We start from the raw sequence: 18,077 nt of genomic DNA, 5'->3' as shown, positions 1-18,077 counted from the left end.
AAAAATATAACAAATGATACACAATACCAATTGAAACTAAAACTGCTGGTATCTAGCCAACATCAATTAATAAATGATATATCACTTATAAATTACATGAAAAGAGATACTTATGAATTAAGGTGCATTCCAAAAATATATATTTAAACTCCATCTTTCATTTTTTGCTAGAAAGATATTTTTTAGTCAACAATATTATTATTTTGAACCTAGAAAATTCAACAAAAACCAGATTACTACGTTTGGTATGCACCACATTTGAAATATTACAAATAATTTATGAATAGTAAAACAGGATTTAATAATTTAAAAATTGGGTGTTTGTTAAATGAAAGATCATAGAATTATTGAAAATTTTTAATGTAATCAAAGTACCTACATCAACCAAAACTTATTTTTGTCTCTTGATCCTCAATGTGGCCGCAGCCTTATCCACTCGGCTGATATCTATCTTCTCAAAGTCTGCACATTGGATAAAAGATTGAGATGCAAAACCTAAACATATTGGAATTTTTAAAAAAAATGGTATTTACAATTAAAATTCTCAGTAACGAGGTTTCCTGATTGGATAAATAACAAATTTCTTACATAATATAAAGTTATGAAAGTTTTGAATACATGAGTAAACTTCAGGAGGTGATTCCTCACTCTGAAACAGCAAAATTATTTATATCATATTAAAACATTTGATTAAACTTATCAGAATCTATTTCTCAAAAAGCATCCTTATGTGATCTGACATTGATGGTCATTAATAATGATGGAAGAAAAGTGTATTGTGCATATATGAAATCTAGATGTTTTAATTTCACGAATAGCAGAGAATAACATAGGTATATACATCACAAACATAAATAAAGTATAGCAGAAAAATAGTCTAAGTAGTAAAAACTAGCGCACTATTCAGATACTTCTTATTTAGATGATAAAACAATTGTGGTATTACTTCAGAACTATATACACCCAAATGCAAATTACCATAAAAAGGAAAAATATCAAAATGCATATAATTTGAATGAAGAAGACAGAAACCATGCACACATTCCATTAACGATCCACAAAAACATGCAGCAAATATACCTATGCTATTAACAGGCATGCAAGTACAAAAGCAAAATGAAAGGCACATACAACAGCATTTATATATCTAAATGTAGTTACGTTGTCGAAGTATACTTATATTCACTTACCTCACATATTTTCACTATGAAACTAATCTGGAATTGGTGAAAAATCATCGAATGTTGAATATTATTATTACAGTTTTTCACTTCTTATCTCACATATTTCCACGATGAAAGTAATCCGGAATTGATGAAAAATCAAAGAATATTGAATATTATTATTATTATAATTCATCACTTCTAACTAACAATCAAAAGTTAGAAAATGCATATCACTTTTCACTGCACTAGTCCTGGCAAAAATCTCTAAACAGTTCAACTTTAATAAAGGTTATGTATTATAAGAGTACTTGTATAGATCTGAGTAATATATCATGAATATGCTATATTTACATAGCTTTTACATAATATTAGCAATGTAAAATATATATTGCGAATGTTACATATATGATATGTAACTATATTACACACTAGTAGATATCAGAGTAATATTGTTTTTAGGGATGCTGGAAGATGTATCATATACGTAACTTCAGTAATATAACAATGTTACATATATGATATATGAATAAGTGAAATAATTTCATGGATATATGAAATGTTATGTATCAGATACATTAGTTTTGAGATGTATCAGGTATATACCTCATTTCTTAGGGATGTTATGTAACGGGAAGGCGCATATAACAACATGGTTTGCTGGGTTCACTCAAGTATGTTCATAAAAATTTCATAATTGAATTCTGAGTTGCTAGTGCTTATTTTGAATTTATATTTAAGAAATATTTCAGAGGCCAATGGTAAGTGGAATGAAATAATACACCCATACTGGATATTTTGACTTGCTGATCAACAGATAATACAAATAATTAGCAATACAAAAATCCTATTTCACCCATTGTTTTATATTCATTTTAATGTCATGTCATCCGATCACCATAAACAATTTCCAGTTTGAACTGCCATATCAACAACAAGAAATTTGACACTTTATTATATTGAGTGCTTAAGACAGTTCCTCCGCCTGTCTTGATATGTAATTAATATAAGCATTATTTTTGCGTCCATTTGACAAAGAAATTCATAATTAGAAGAGATACCGAAAATAAAGCCTAATTCTTGAAAGATACAGAATAATTACTTATAAGTAATAAAAGTACAGAAGGCATTGCTATTCTTCCAAGAGTGAAAAATTCAAAGTCGAGCCACGAAGTGGAAAGTTTTTAAATGAACCAATGTAAAAATATACCTTCTATACCAGTATCATTTCTATGATTCACTAAAAATAGGAATTAATGTGATATTTCCATAAATATTGTTTATTGATTCTTACACTGAAAACTGTTGGTTAAAAGAACAGTGATGTGTATTACAAATTTGACAGATAATAAATAAATCCATGACATAAGAGTTCCAAGTACCAACATATGATGATAAAATATAACCATGAATCTGTGGGAGTCTGAGATATTTTTCGAGAAATCTCTGTCGAAAAATTATTGAATACCATATAATCATCTTCAATTCTTCAAGTTAAGATCTATACGAAAAATTTACTTGGATACTTATTATGAGTTCATTCGATGTTTTATATATGGTATGAGAAGAGGGTTATTCATTTCCGGTACTTTGGTGGTTGGAGTTGATATGGCATTCCAAAATCAAGCAAAATAGGTATGCTTTAATTTTAGCAGTGAAACTGAAAATCTTCTTCACAAAAATGGAAAAAAATGACTTAATTCTATTTTCGTATCGAAAATCGATCTACTATTGATGTCTACTTGAACATGTTTTCACACTTACTCATGGACTATTGATCGAGTTGAATGGTACATTCAATCGTAATTATATCGTCTATACTGAATTATGGAATATTATCGGTGATACAAGGCAGTAACCTCATAAATTCCAGAGTTCACAACATCATTTCCTCAATTATACAAATTGTATTTTTATGTTGGGCTCTAAAAGGACAGCTGTTATCGAACTCATTCAAAGGCGTCAATATCTGTTCATCAGTCATTCTAAATTTAAGGAAGCTGTCCATCAACCATTGTTTCATGAAAATTTTTTATTTTGATGAGTCCTCTATGTTCAGCGGTTAATCGAATTGATATTATCTGAATGTGCTATTCCATATTCACATATACTGAGAATTCCCATAATTTTTCTTGTTTATCTCATCATTATATTAATGGCACTACGTGAATACGACCAATGATTAAACTACAGTATGCTCCGAAAGCGATATAAAATGATAAAAACTCTTTCTTTGTATATGTTGATACAAAACCTGAATAAGTACATACTAATGTGTAAAATATATAAACCTATGGCCTATTTACATATTCAGGTATATTTTCATTCGTTCAATATAAAATTCATAAGCATCAACAGCATCCATTACAAAATAGGATGGGTACATGGGGTTTTTGAAGTGAGATTTTTGATGGATAGGATTACCACTGCAAAATTTCATTCTGAGAAAAAGAGATCAACTTTTTCACGGTTATTGAGGGTAAGAAAAAATTTTCATCTGCTTTCTCTTCTTCTTCCATAAAATTCAACAATTATATCGATCAATGTCAACGATGTCTGATCTGAAATGAAATGTCCCAATTTTTATTCGAACAATTTACTGTTCATTTAAATATATATTCATATGAATACCTATAGGTAGTAACATTGAATTCGGAAATTTCTATTTATTTATTTTGAAGGTACCAAATGTAACTCATATCTATAATTAGGTATCAAAATTTGTAAATATTTTATTCAACATTGTCAAACGTACTAATAATCTTCGACAGAGTACCTTTGACATCAAATGTGTTTGGATTTATGTTTTTGTTATACCTATATTGATTGTTGTCTTATTCTTCGTGATGTAGTTATACCATACCATATATTTTAATGCGAATATGAGATCAAGTTGCAATTCTGAGGTTGATTATAGGTAGGTAAATATTTAATATTTTTTCTTTTAGTCCAAACTTTAAGCAAGTAGGTATTTTATACGATTCAGTTTATACGATTACTCAAACTCATTCAAAACATTAAAAAATTCGGAAAAAACCTTAATAAAGCAATCGATATATTTATTCGTATATACCTAATTTTTATATAGGTATATCATGAAAGGGGAAAATTTTATAGTTCTGTAGTTATGAAAGTGTGCTGCTTTGGCAATTTTGTGAATGGCATTCTGTTAAAACAGATGCATAAGCGAGGTAGTTAAAAATATCAAATGCATAAAGATACTCAGCTTATTCAAAACAAGGAAATTATCTTTTTCATCAGAATCAAATACCTACAATTGCATTTGTCAAAAATTTATCCGGTAAAAACTAAAGTTAAATGTTAATTTGGAGAATCCAACATTTAATGAACATTGAAATCTAGATATTCTATAATAGAAAACGGTCCATCAATCAATATTTTAAGTTTATAGGTAGGTATAATTTTGATTGTCTTCCCGAATTTCTTATGTCATTCATTTTTCTCCTGTTTATAAATGAAATTAGTATTATTTAATTCATTTAATTCCCATTTTTGAATCAATTTGTGGTTCATTTAATTCGAGTTCTTGAATTTTCTTCGACTTCATGTGATACACCTCCTATCCATTCTTATGTACCCAAACTCTGTTATTTTTTTTTATTTACATTTTGTAGATGCTTCTTTAAATATTAATAAACGTCAACAATTTCAACATTTAATGAACTACTGAGGTGGAGGGCAACGTACAACGGTCGTACGGGCGAATTCCGAAAATTTCTCATCAATTGGAATTCGATCGTCGTAGAGGGATGGAGCTTGCAGTATTATACCAGCTGTACCAACTAGGACGGCCAGTGTAAATATCCATAAAAACAACCTGTCTAACACCATCGCTACATACTTCCAATCTTCTTTCACCTGAAACATACATACATTTCGATATCATTAATTTATTGGAATAATCTTTTAATTGAAATAAAATAAACCGAATAAATATATAAAAACTGACAAAGAAACTGCAACACCCAGAAGTAGCTGTCTAAATTTTAATTTTTTTTTTTTTGTAAAACATAGATAGTATAGCAAGGAGTAAACGATTGAAATTTGGGAAAAAGTGTTCACAATTTTTTTAATGAATTTGTTGATAATGTGTTTGTCATTCATACACTCTCCAACAAGTCACGGCATTGATGCAATAAGATGATCTATTTCTTCTTGAGGGATACTATCCCGAGCTACCTGTACTTCATGTCTCCGAGCAGTCAAAGTCCATGTCCCAAACATGCTCTATGGACGAAAGATCGGAGGATTTGGGCGGCCATGGCGAAAGATTCACATGGGTCTCTTCAAAAAAGTTTGAACCAACTCTGGCAACATGAGGCCGAGCATTATCTTGCTGAAATATTGGATTCTCGAGCCTGTTTAGGTGAAGGAGAACATATGGCTTCACTATTTCTTGAATGTAACGCAGCGCTGTCATATTAGCTCGAATAAAGATTGAAGGTGACCTACTTGTATGTGCAATAGCATCCTATATCATAACGCCTACTGTCCGGTGTACATGACGCTCAACATCAAACTGAGGTTCACGTCTTTCTCCCCGACGTCGTCTAACCCTTCTTCGGCCATAATGTGCACCCAACGATAATCAATATTCATCAAAAGAGACGAACTGATGCCATTCGACATTCTAATGTTGACGTTCTCTGCACTACTGTAGTCGTTGCTGGCGATGCTCAACCGTCAGAGGTAACACAAGATGGGGTCGATAATGCTGCAGTCCAAAAGACCTTATCCGGCGGTAAACTATTCGTTCAGTTACTGGATGGCCTCGTTCTCCTAACCACTCATCAGCCAAAGATCGAGTTGTCGCAAATCGTTCTCTAATGCCATAATTCTTAGACGTCGATCTTGAAATTCATTTGCGCCCCTTCGACGTCCGGTGCCTACTTCTCCTCGGTTTTGGGCATTATCAAACCACGCTTGACAACATCTCATAACAGTAGTTGGATTTCTGTTCGTACGGTTAGCGATTTCTCGAAATGTCAACCCCGCCTCCCGTAGACCAAAAATATTTCAAATTCACTTAGCTGGCGATAATGCTCTAGGCATTTTAACAACAATTGTACATCGACTTTGGTTCTCCTCGAATAGTTGGTTTGTTGTAAAAATTAAAAAAAAACTTGCAAAAAACGACTACATTATTTAAGTAACAAAAATTTTTTACATGAAAAAACCTTCACAATTTTTTTCTCCAAATACAATCATTTACTCTTTGCTATACTATCTATATTTTACCAAAAAAAAAACCCAGAAGGATCTGGAGGTTGCAGTTTCTTTGTCAGTTAGTATATATACATAACACAAGATGAGTAATAATGGCCTAAAAGCTCTTGTTTAGAAATTCTTCATGAATATGGATTGCTTCATTAATAAAAGGGGATCAATAGGTCATATATTGATCCAAATTTACCTTTTAATAATTCAATAGAGCCTAGGGACCCAAGATTAATCATAGTTTATCCTAGAATTCAGTGATCTGAGGTATAATTGAATTTATGGTTTATACTTCATACCTCTCTACAGAATTCGACTAATCTACGAAGAATAAGTTACAGGTTGTAATACGAAGTACTGCCCTGTATTAAAGGTTAATTAACACGCCACAATTCATTCCAAAGTGTTATTTTTAGTTCATAATGATAATTATTGTAATTGTAATTGTGTAATTGATCATTGGGATTGGGAGTCTCGCATTAGATCAATAATTAGCAATATGACATTCTGTTGCTTTTTGTCAAATATGATTGATGTATTCTGGAAATGCATATTGGAAAATTTTCATTTCAGTTATGTGAATTTCCAGAAAGGGTGATACAAATCTCATAAATTACTTCGCTACAATCAACAATGTGATAATGCTTGAACAACGCACTTACTAAATCACAATTGAAATCGAAGGTATCCTTCAAACAAATTTTGAAAAAAAAGGAATCTTTTTTGAGAATTCGAAAGTAATGAACTATTATATAAGTGAATAGTTTATATGATGAATTGAATAACGGGATCCTTTTTCTGGGTGCAACTGAGGGAACTTCTCCCCTCCCAAATGACCCGTACCCCCTAAAATTTTGCTGTCCCTCCATAGAATTTGACATGCTGAGGCTAAAATAATTATCAGCAAAAATTTATTTTGACTCAATTCTGGTAGGTACTCCACTACTATCTCAGTAAACTTCAATTCACAATCGCTCAAAACTACGTTGTGGACTTTTCCAATTTATTCTGAAACAACTGGTGAATTTGGGGAAGGGTTTTTCGACTAAGTTTGAAGTCAGCATACCATTTTCCTACCATTGTTGTTGGTGGAGACAGAGTACCTTTTATCAATCCATTGCTTTGTTTAAGCAGTATTTGGCCATAAAAAACAGTACTTTTCCAATATACGATTCTCGTTTTTATATAAACATTTTTCAAACAACATCAAATTGTAATATTCAAAATATCTCAATCCAGACTCAATTATATTTTCCAAAATGTTAACACGCAAAGAATAAAACTTGTTTCACGAATTTTCATTTGACCTGATAGAATTCTCATATTGCTCTGCATTCTATTGTTTTTTGTGATTCAAAAAAAAAACGTTCTGGGTGGCCCAATACAGATCTCATATAGATGAATATATTTTGAAATTTTTTTTTTGGAATATCTACAGGATAATGAGAAGCACTATTTAAGATCGTTTTCATGTATAGGGGATGTTCGAAAAACAAGTATTGGTAAAGACCAAAGTTACACTGTTTTCAAGTAAATGAAAACAGAAATGGAATGGCAAGCTCAAAAGATATTGAGTTTCTTCAGATAAGTTTATACCTTAGAAACGCCATTTACGAGAACAAAGCGAAAAATTGAAATTTTAGAGATTTTTAATTGATAAGTAATGAAGAAACCAGTTTTGCCGCCGTTTCAGCAGATTGACTACTTTTATACAGACTGGTCATAATTATTAATATTCAAACATCAACTAGAAATAATGGCCAAAAACTTTCTTATTTCATATCGCATCCCCAGAAAAATTATGAGGTTTAAGTGTAGAAAACCTAATAAAGAAGTTTTCGAAATTATTTCTAATAGGAATTTTTCTGGCCATAATTTTTGTTAATGTTTGAATATTAATTATGATCACTTTGTATAAACCAGAGTTTTTTTTAATAGAAGTAGTCAATATTTCCACTTTCAAAAACATTGTCTGTATCGGTGGCTGAACTGGTTGCTTCATTAAGTATCAAAAAAAAACTCTAAATTTTATGCTGCCTTTTAAGGTAAGTAGTGGAACTCATTATTATTTGAGCTTTCCAATTCCATTTTCGAATTGATATAATTATTAAATTGAAAAAGTGTAATTTGGTTTATATTTTTGTTGTGGAGAAAATTTTAAATTGTGCTTTTGACTACCTCAAACATATCACAAAAAAAATTGTAAATATTTCTATTTACTCCCTTAAATTCAGAACCACGTTTGTGATGGGCCACCTGGTATAATCTTTTTATGTGGAGTGCATTGTTGCCTTAAGAAGCGAAAATTGAAAATTATTTTTATGGAATAAGGAACGCTCATGAAATGATAGGTTGAAATAGTATGTTTAAAATGAGACGTTTGAACAAATAGTCAATTTTCGTTCCAAGGAGAATTCCCCATTCGCGCCCTCGACGTAAAAAAAAAGCCATTCAAACCCCGTATCCGGTGCTTTTATTATAATTTTTACTCCTAAAAACCAATATGCCAGAACAGACAGTTTCAGTAAAAGTCCGTCGACAAGTTCAAGAAGCGAACGCGTAATTTCGTCCTCCTATTCCGTTTCACTCACACAATATTCAAATTTATTCAATTGGACGAGTATCAACAAACCTTCGTCGATTCTTCCAGCGACTTGGTGTGTTCCGCAATAAATCTGATGCAGAAGCAGGACTTGTGAATCTCTGGTGGGCAGCTAGAATGCGAAAAAGCGGGATTCCGCAATATCGGACTTTTTATCCCGCCCGTATCGCTGTCAATTGCGGCATCGTCCGAGTCCGGAGTCGGAAGGAGCACCGGACCGTGGATTTGGCAGCTACCGCCGAAAGGACCTCCGTCCGCCAAGCTGAAAAGACAGAAAAAAGTTATTCGGAAGATGACTATGAAAGGGGGATGAAAGAGGGAATGTCACACCGCCAGGTTCTGGACGTCCCACGTTGCGTTGGTCCTTCGAGCCGGATGAATTGCTCGGATATCGGGTGGAGCCATTGTTTCCGGGTTTTTCACAGAGTGACAACCCCGCTCGTGACGCTTCTGTGTTCACGCTCCATATTTTCGAATGTCTTCGGTTCTGTTATGGATGAAGGGAACTGAACAAAAGCGAACTTCATCCGAATCTTTCTCGAAATTTTTTTCAATTCATTCTGGTTTTAATACTGTTCAAGAAGCGGATGAACCCTTTATTATCCAGATTCTCGATGTTAATTCGAGAAGGAGTATGAAAACTCAGATTTAATTTTTTATTGCATATTTTATTTTTGACTCAATAAATTCATTTATTCTATAATTATTAGAATTGGAAAATAAGGACAAAACGTCCTACTTTTTTTTGTGAATAACGTATATCTCATTACTTTTCGCACTAATTCCTTCAAACAGTTCTAGAAGAAAATATAATATCACTGAAATTCTTTAAAGAAGGTTCATTTAAATGTTTCATAAACAACCAAATATTTTTTGAAATCAATGTACCAGGCCACATAGTGGGCAAATTCCGATGTTTTAGCACTACAACTTTCAAACCAGAGGAGATAGACAAAATCTAATACCCCATACTCGTTCTCTTTTTTGAGAAACAAACAAGAGAACTATTCATTTTTGGCCAACTTCTTTTGTTTAAGCGAAAATTGGAAAAATGGTGATATCGAAAAACATTTATATCTCCGCTAGTACTGATGATAGGGCTCTGAAATTAAAACATCATACGGGGACTTTATTACGTAGAATCCAGTGGCGTACTCGTCTTTATAAGAGGGTTCTTGATTACGAAGTTATGACCCAAAGTTATGTTTTGTTTCAAAAAGGAACACTAGATTTCTGAGTCATTCTTCGAAAGCTGAATTTTTCCTGATTTCATAAATATATAACATCGTATGGTTTATATCAATATAAATAATTGAAAATGGTCAAAAACTTTTTTATCTAAGAGTTTCAATATTTCTATGGTTTCAACTGTTGATGAGCACAGAAAAATAAAGCTTCCTATAACAAGAGCAGTGTCCTTCCGTATAATAATAGTTATTTATAATACAAGTGCAGAAGGCATTGATATTCTTCCACGAGTTCAAAATTCAAAAACGAGCCACGAAGTGGCGAGTTTTGGAATGAACGAGTGGTAGAATGAGCCTTCTGTACGAGTATTATACATTATTTTCTCTAATTCATTGCATTTTCATTGAAATTAATGAAATATTTCCATAAATATATTTTAGTGATTTTTGCATTGAAAAATGTTGGTTGGCAGAACTGATTTCTTTAAGGCAAATTTATGAATTGACAGATGAAGCCGTGGCGGAAAGTTCGGGAGTACCAACATAGAATAATAAAATATAACCATGAAAACTGTGCGTTTCTGATATATTCTCGCACGATTTTGTTCTACAAGATGTGGAAGAATGAACGGAGAAACCACAGAATTAGAGAAAATTATTTCTAAGCTTCTTACTAATTTCTATAAAATTCGAATTCATATATATATTTTATAGATTTTTTATTTCAAAATGCATTAGGAAATAAGGAAAATATCCACATGATCGACTTTTTCAATCGAGAGACTTGAAGATGAATGCATCAGAAGATTCTTTTCGTCAAAAAATAACTAGACGAGTAGAAGGCTTTTTGCTAAATCGAGCCTTTCACTTTAGCAAAAAGTATTCCAAAAACTATGGTTTAGGCAACACGGAACTGTTTAATTTTTGATTAAGCATATATTAAATCTCAAAATATAACCTCAGACTTTTTTTGTATGACCTGATCTCCCAAAAATATTTCATCAATAAGTACCTATTTCCCAAAAATAAACTTCAAATTTTCTGAAATTTTAATACATGTCAATTAATATTAAAAAATATTTGTCAATCGCCAGACTAATTAAACAGAATAGTTATTTATAATACAAGTGCAGAAGGCATTGATATTCTTCCACGAGTTCAAAATTCAAAAACGAGCCACGAAGTGGCGAGTTTTGGAATGAACGAGTGGTAGAATGAGCCTTCTGTACGAGTATTATACATTATTTTCTCTAATTCATTGCATTTTTATTGAAATCAATGAAATATTTCCATAAATATCATTTAGTGATTTTTGCATTGAAAAATGTTGGTTGGCAGAACTGATTTCTTCAAGGCAAATTGATGAATTGACAGATAAAGCCGTGGCGGAAAGTTCGGAGTACCAACATATAATAATAAAATATAACCATGAAAACTGTTCGTTTCTGATATATTCTCGCACGATTTTGTTCTACAAGATGTGGAAGAATGAACGGAATAACCGAGAAAAAAATTTTCCTGATCAGTAGATGAAGTTTATGATTATTTAGTTACCATCTTGAGATGAGGTGAATAAAATAATATGATGATACCCTTCAATCTTCATATGCAATAATGATCCTGAATTGAGCATTCTCAATACATTATGACTGAGCATAAAAAAATCGAACATTTCATTCTACTGCCAACTGTTAGAAGGATCCATCCTCAATCCCGTATAAATTTTCCCAAAGATGAGAGTTGAGATCCCGAATATCATTGTGGTATTGCGTGAAATCTACTGAAAGCTCTAAACGCAATCTTAGCTCCAGGATATCCCGATACGTATAAAAATAATAGCATGTAGAAGGATCAACTAGGGAAAATCCGCTTTAGATACGTATACGCTGAGTTGGGAAAATCTCCCCCATAAAAAATGATTCTCAGAAGTAATCTGATGAATTTGCTCCAAACTGTGGTCTAAAGAGAGCGATAAAATGACGAAAAGCGCATTTATCATTCAGATAGGTGTTTATGAGGCGACGAAGATATTTGTCTGGGTTAGCGAGGAAGATATTCATGTTACGTACTTGACAATATCCGATTTAAAAAAAAATATGCTTTTCCACAAAATTCGAAAATCGTCGATTTTATTATTATTATTATTCCTAAAGGTGCTTGGTTTTATAGATGTTACCCTGCAGTGAGCGTAAAGAAAATATTGAACAGACAGAACATACTTCAAAGGAATTTCACAGGAGTTCAACTTTTGAACTTGATGAATGATAAGTATCAATGACGAAATCACAATAATGCAGATTGCACCGTACCAATTCATTCCTAATTCACTTACGTCAATCAAACCGAATTTTGTGCAGAGTTAGAAAAGCGTACCCGCAAAATTTTCCTTGATTCCTCATTCCTGAATTTCATTCATTAATGATAATAAATAATGAATAATAAATGAAAATTGGCTTAATTTGTCGATCGGCTAGCGATATGATTCTATTAACTGGTCAAGCGGTTAACTTCTTCTGGTTAACTTTGTTTAAAGTTGTGACAATTGAACACTTTTTAATTATAAACAAATTCATTATCAAAAGTCCTTCAATTGATAGTTTTATGAAAATTCTTACTACACATCTGAATACGGTCCTGAATTTCTTCTTTGAGTTAATGATGCTTCAATAAAACTGTCATCGAATTTCACGTCTTATATCGTCCTCTAAGTACTATCGTCAACGTCTAGCAGTTTTATGTTCGTTTCGAGAATGAATTATACCGTTTTCATCGAAATTACTTTCAGCCAAGACTCGACTCATGACCTGTATAGCTTCACCATGACTAACTTCAAATCTTGTCTAATTTATACTCTCGCCCCATCTTATTTCAACACTTGAGGTTGTAAAATTTCCGAAGCACATTCTACGGGCTGTTCCTAAATTTTAGGTACAAATGACAATGATACGATTCGTCGTATTATTTTGTAGAAAAAAATCCTTGGACCCGCAAACGCTTTGTTTTCGAGATACATGATTTTAAAGTTCGATTTTTTGACACAAATATTCTAATTTTTGTGTACGATATGCTAATTTTGAATGCCAATCGCAGCAAATGTACAGGTTGATATTTTTTCTAGAACAGTGACCTCTTCTTTCCCCCAGAATTTTTTTTTGGTGGACCACTGGTAGTTTAGAAAAATATAAATATGGACTTTGATCCAGTACTTCACTTTTTAGTTTTTTGTATCGTATCTGCTATCGAAATCGAGAAAAACATTTCAAATGATCCTCAAGTAAAGAAATAGAAAACGAAGTACAATTTCCAAGTGTGTAATAATATCATACGATATTAATTATCTATTTGGTTAATGTATCAGCAAAATGCCATTAACATAACCATTGTCAAACAGAAGATTTCCACGGTATTACGTAGGAATCATAATCGTAAGTAACCCAAGGAGGGTTACCTGTCATCGAGGGAGAATAGCGATATACCGGTTTCACCCTTATTAGGGATCTTCAGTACCGCATAACTCTACCCAAGATGACAAACAAACGAAATAGCAGGCACCTTATTGAACGCTGGCAAGTGGCAGATGCTACTCAGTATGATTACCGCGGTGCGCCACCCAGCGGACAAAAACCTAACTACTTTCTCCTCGGGCATTTTGCTGATACATTAACCAGATAGATAATTAATATCGTATGATATTATTACACACTTGGAAATTGTACTTCTTTTTCTTTTTCTTTTCATCATTCATTTCCAAATATCAGCCGTTTTATTTATTATGATTCTCAAGTAATCATCAGGAAAATACAAATTATTATTGAAGATCCTGTTAGTAATTTGTTACGAATGACCAATCTGTTGCGAAAATCAATAAAGATTCGATAAGCTGGTATAATTATCACAAAAAAGTAGGACCACAAGAAACACCCTGTATCTCGAAAACAGAGCGTTCGCAGGCTCATGTTCATGGGACTTTTTCCTTAAAATTATCATAAAGAAAATCTCTAAGTTTTCTTTGTTCCTCAAATTCAGGAACAACCAGTAAACAGAGAAAATAACTGGATACTACGTTAATTTGGTTGTGATGTGTTTCATTGCAAGATGAAGGTTGAGTTCTGGTATTAGAGTTTCAATGCTCTAGACAATTACTGTGTTGATTTTGTGATTTTTTTGTCGCATCCTCAAACACCAATCTAGAAATCCCAGGAACGTGACAATAGGATTACAATTGTTTCGAAAATACTCATCAGTTGTTGAAAAACATTTAATTAGTATATAAATACTTTTTGTGTCATTTTCTTCAATTCTAATGAATAATGAAGAATAAATTATTTATGAAACATCAATAACTCAACAGAATTGTAAAATTCCTAGCTTTTTAGTCATGGTCTAGCCGTTTTTTAATCGACAGGATAAAAGTACGGAATTTACCAATTCTATCCAATAACCGACCCTGAAAGCCAACAGTATTATATCAATAACTCAGTATGTTTTTTTAATGCACTTTATTCAGGATGTGATTATGACGGAGACCGATTGTTATTTTAGTGTTATGATTGAATCTCAAATTCTGAATCACTGCAATTTTAACACAATGTTTCATCATAATTTTTTCCTCGAAAAATATTTATAATTCAAATATAATTCAATAAAAAACGAATTATGACATGACAATAAAATAGCATATCGAGATATGATGCAGTTTTATGGCAAATTCCGCTATGTTGCTGATAATGGAAATATTGAAACATTTATGGCGGAAACTTTGCAGTGAGGATTTTTTTTTGAAACAGAACTATATAAATAAAGCTTTGAAATGCCTTATTATGCGCAGTCAGTTTCTGTAAATATGAGTTTATAGAAATTAGAGTTCTTGATTTTTCGCCTTTAAAATTTATGTATCATTATCACGAGCTTGGAGGATCACAACAAAATTTCATACCAAATTTCATGCGAATAATAGTATATTATTCAACGAGCGGTAATGTAGGTCATAACTCACGCAGATGATGTTTGCAGCACGAGCCGCAGGCGAGTGCTGTAATTCATCAAGTGAGTTATGACCATTACCGCAAGTTGAATACTATACTTTATCTACGACTATATCAATAAATACTAAGGAAAAAATACAGACTTAGAATAAAGACAGAAGGAACGGGAAATAAACATAATGTGCTCGATCCCGTACAAGAGAGATGGAAACTTAATGCTACCAATCACAATCGAACTAGCTTCGGCTAGCTCGAATCCAGTACAGAGTACAGACATAGAAATTTATTGAAAAACCTTAATAATTGCCTGTAAAAATGCATTAAAATATACCAAAAAATATTCCCTGTAAACGATGACTTAATAATCTTACTGCTACACCAATCTTGAAAATTTTTTCAAACTCCTTCATATTGTTTCGAGCAATTAATTCTGTATGGTAACATTAGCTGTTTGTCTTTTGGAAATGTATACCTTTATAATTTAATTCACTATCTGAATTAATCGTTTTCAGCAAAACATTCACAATAATTAGATATCAACTTAATTTGAAAACGTCAAAAGTGACATTCCCTCGGACATTCCTCCCCTCAATAACAATAATGGAATGTTCCCTTTCGGCCAATCGAATAGAAGCAGAGAAGTATAGAAGCACAGATCCATATTTTCCGATTTATAATAGTGAGTTATAGTAGTGAGTTATTATAAATCACGCTGTTTGTTAATAGATACTATTAATTGCTCAAAAGCAGTTGAATAATGAGTTTATAATTCAATAGGAGTAGATAAATATATTTTCCAAGAAGAACAGTGACTAGCGAACGGATAGATATTTTTATTCGATTTCTGCATTCTTTACATTCCAAAACGTAAACTGTGAATTTTTTTTCCTTTAACGATTCCACAGGTTTATTTTAATAAACCAAAACATTTCAGGGGGTAACCTCTATTATTGGATTTGCAAATTTCATTTCCCAAATCTCCTGACGAATATGTGACAATCCATGAATATTACATATTAGATATTCATATATAAGAAACAGAAACTCACCCTCTGGATATTTCGTCCTTAGACGGAGTTCGGCTTGGAAACCTCCTTTTGGGAGTTGGCTCATCCCTCTGGACCGTTGTGTGGTAAGGATAAAGACATGACGATAGCTCTCTGCTTTTGACAAGAAACCTATTCGTGACGTACCTACTAAAAAAATGAATAATAATTCTCTATCCTCTAATTTAATTTGAGAAGATTGAGTAAGAAAAAATTGCGAGTTTTTTTCAGCTTTCATACTTATATATAATCAAAAAATATACAGATTCAGTACTCTTCTAACTTACAAGTTTTTACCTATTGAAAAAATTTAAAAAAACTACTATGCATTTATTTTCTCATTAAAGTGAGATGTTAATCTACTCTTCAATTTTTGTTGGTCTTGAAAAAAAAAATGATTATATCTTATGAAGATTTGTGAAAAAATTCAGAATGAACTCAAACTCCGCATAAGTATATGCGTTTTGAGAATTATTTCAAAGTGACTTTCAAGTGATTGATTTTCATGAAAGACTATTATACAGGGTGGCCATTTGAAAACGAAACAGACGAGATTACAGACGAAATAAAGTTTTTCGATAGAAATGCTCGGACAGGTCGATTTCTGTTTCGAGGGGGACAACTTAAGATGTAGGTTACGGACGCATAGCGCTTCAACCCTTGCTGCTACAACCCCCACCCCCAATTTTTGAATAGGGAAGATGGGGTGAGTGATACCTCAATTTAAAGGTATTTTATACTGATTTCAGCACAGTAATTGTTTTTTCATTTTATGCATTAGTTCTCGAAATATTCATGCGTTAGTTAGTTAGGAAGGAAGCCACAGTCATAGTTGTTTTGAAGCTCAAAATGTCGATTACTACAAGTGCCATGAAAACACCACTTCATTTTCAAATACTTAGTTAAGAATATTTCGAGAACTAATGCATAAAATTAAAAAACAATTACTGTGCTGAAATCAGTATAAAAATACCTTTCAAATGAGGTATCACTCACCCCATCTTCCCTATTCAAAATTTGGGGGTGAGGGTTGTAGTAGCAAGGGTTGAAGCGCTATGCGTCCGTAACCTACATCTTAAGTTGTCCCCCTCGAAACAGAAATCGACCTGTCCGAGCATTTCTATCGAAAAACTTTATTTCGTCTGTAATCTCGTCTGTTTCGTTTTCAAATGGCCAGCCTGTATATTAAGGGTGACAAGCACAAAAGCGAGCTGAAATCAATCACATGATTTTTGAGCTGAAGTTTAGACTATACAACAAATCGTGTATATTTAGGACACTGGCTGTAGACAATTTAAAAATAAGTAGAAATGTCCAAGATATGAATAGGATTCGATTTGTGTTGTTTTTGTATTCCTGTTTTGCAGTTTGTATCGGCGTTAACACAGAAAATATTTTGACGTTTGATTTGTAAATGATCTAAGATATGTGAAAATCAGGTCATGGGATCATTAAAAAGTCATACAAAACCTTATGTATGTACTTGAATCATTATAATGATGAATGAAATCAATGAATGATGAATTCTCTCAAAATTCAATTCGAATCTGATAATCCTCTGAACCTTAAAATAACTTCCGAGGGATGGACTGATTTGTTTAGAAATTTTCCCCATGATTTGGAGGCAGGTTCAAAGGAATACCAACTCAACTTCTACAAGTTAAATTAAGTTAATTAAATTTGTGGAAACTAACTTTCGTTTCATTTCATTTGATAATGAATTTCCAACAAGTAAGGATCGAATCCATCAAGTACTTCATTCTATGTCATGCTATGGAAACAAGAAAGTTTTGACTTCTGATTAGTATTCAGATGAATTAATGAAGGCAAACTGATAGTAAATAGGTAGTATCGGT

General features: G+C 32.3%; 1 protein-coding gene across 3 annotated transcripts in view; it reads right to left on the bottom strand.

Annotated features, from left to right (window-relative positions):
• Positions 1 to 1,834: 1,834 nt before the first annotated feature.
• LOC123677065 (acetylcholine receptor subunit alpha-like) overlaps positions 1,835 to 18,077 on the bottom strand; it is a 203,548-nt gene continuing 187,305 nt past the window's right edge. Inside the window, exons 9-12 of one of the 3 annotated variants that reach the window (XM_045613507.1) lie at positions 16,225 to 16,371; positions 9,034 to 9,265; positions 4,872 to 5,042; positions 1,835 to 3,724 (exon numbers count right to left, since the gene is read on the bottom strand). In XM_045613507.1, coding sequence (XP_045469463.1) covers positions 3,710 to 3,724; positions 4,872 to 5,042; positions 9,034 to 9,265; positions 16,225 to 16,371 — 565 coding nt within the window. In that variant the 3' untranslated portion in view covers positions 1,835 to 3,709. Of the gene's footprint in view, positions 3,725 to 4,112; positions 5,043 to 9,033; positions 9,266 to 16,224; positions 16,372 to 18,077 lie in introns of those variants that run through there. The other 2 variants (XM_045613506.1, XM_045613505.1) reach the window with 2 other exon arrangements.

The sequence above is a fragment of the Harmonia axyridis genome, chromosome 3 (genome assembly GCF_914767665.1).
Source record: "Harmonia axyridis chromosome 3, icHarAxyr1.1, whole genome shotgun sequence".
NCBI classification, from domain to species: domain Eukaryota; kingdom Metazoa; phylum Arthropoda; class Insecta; order Coleoptera; family Coccinellidae; genus Harmonia; species Harmonia axyridis.
This window is presented reverse-complemented; position numbering and strand designations above follow the sequence as displayed.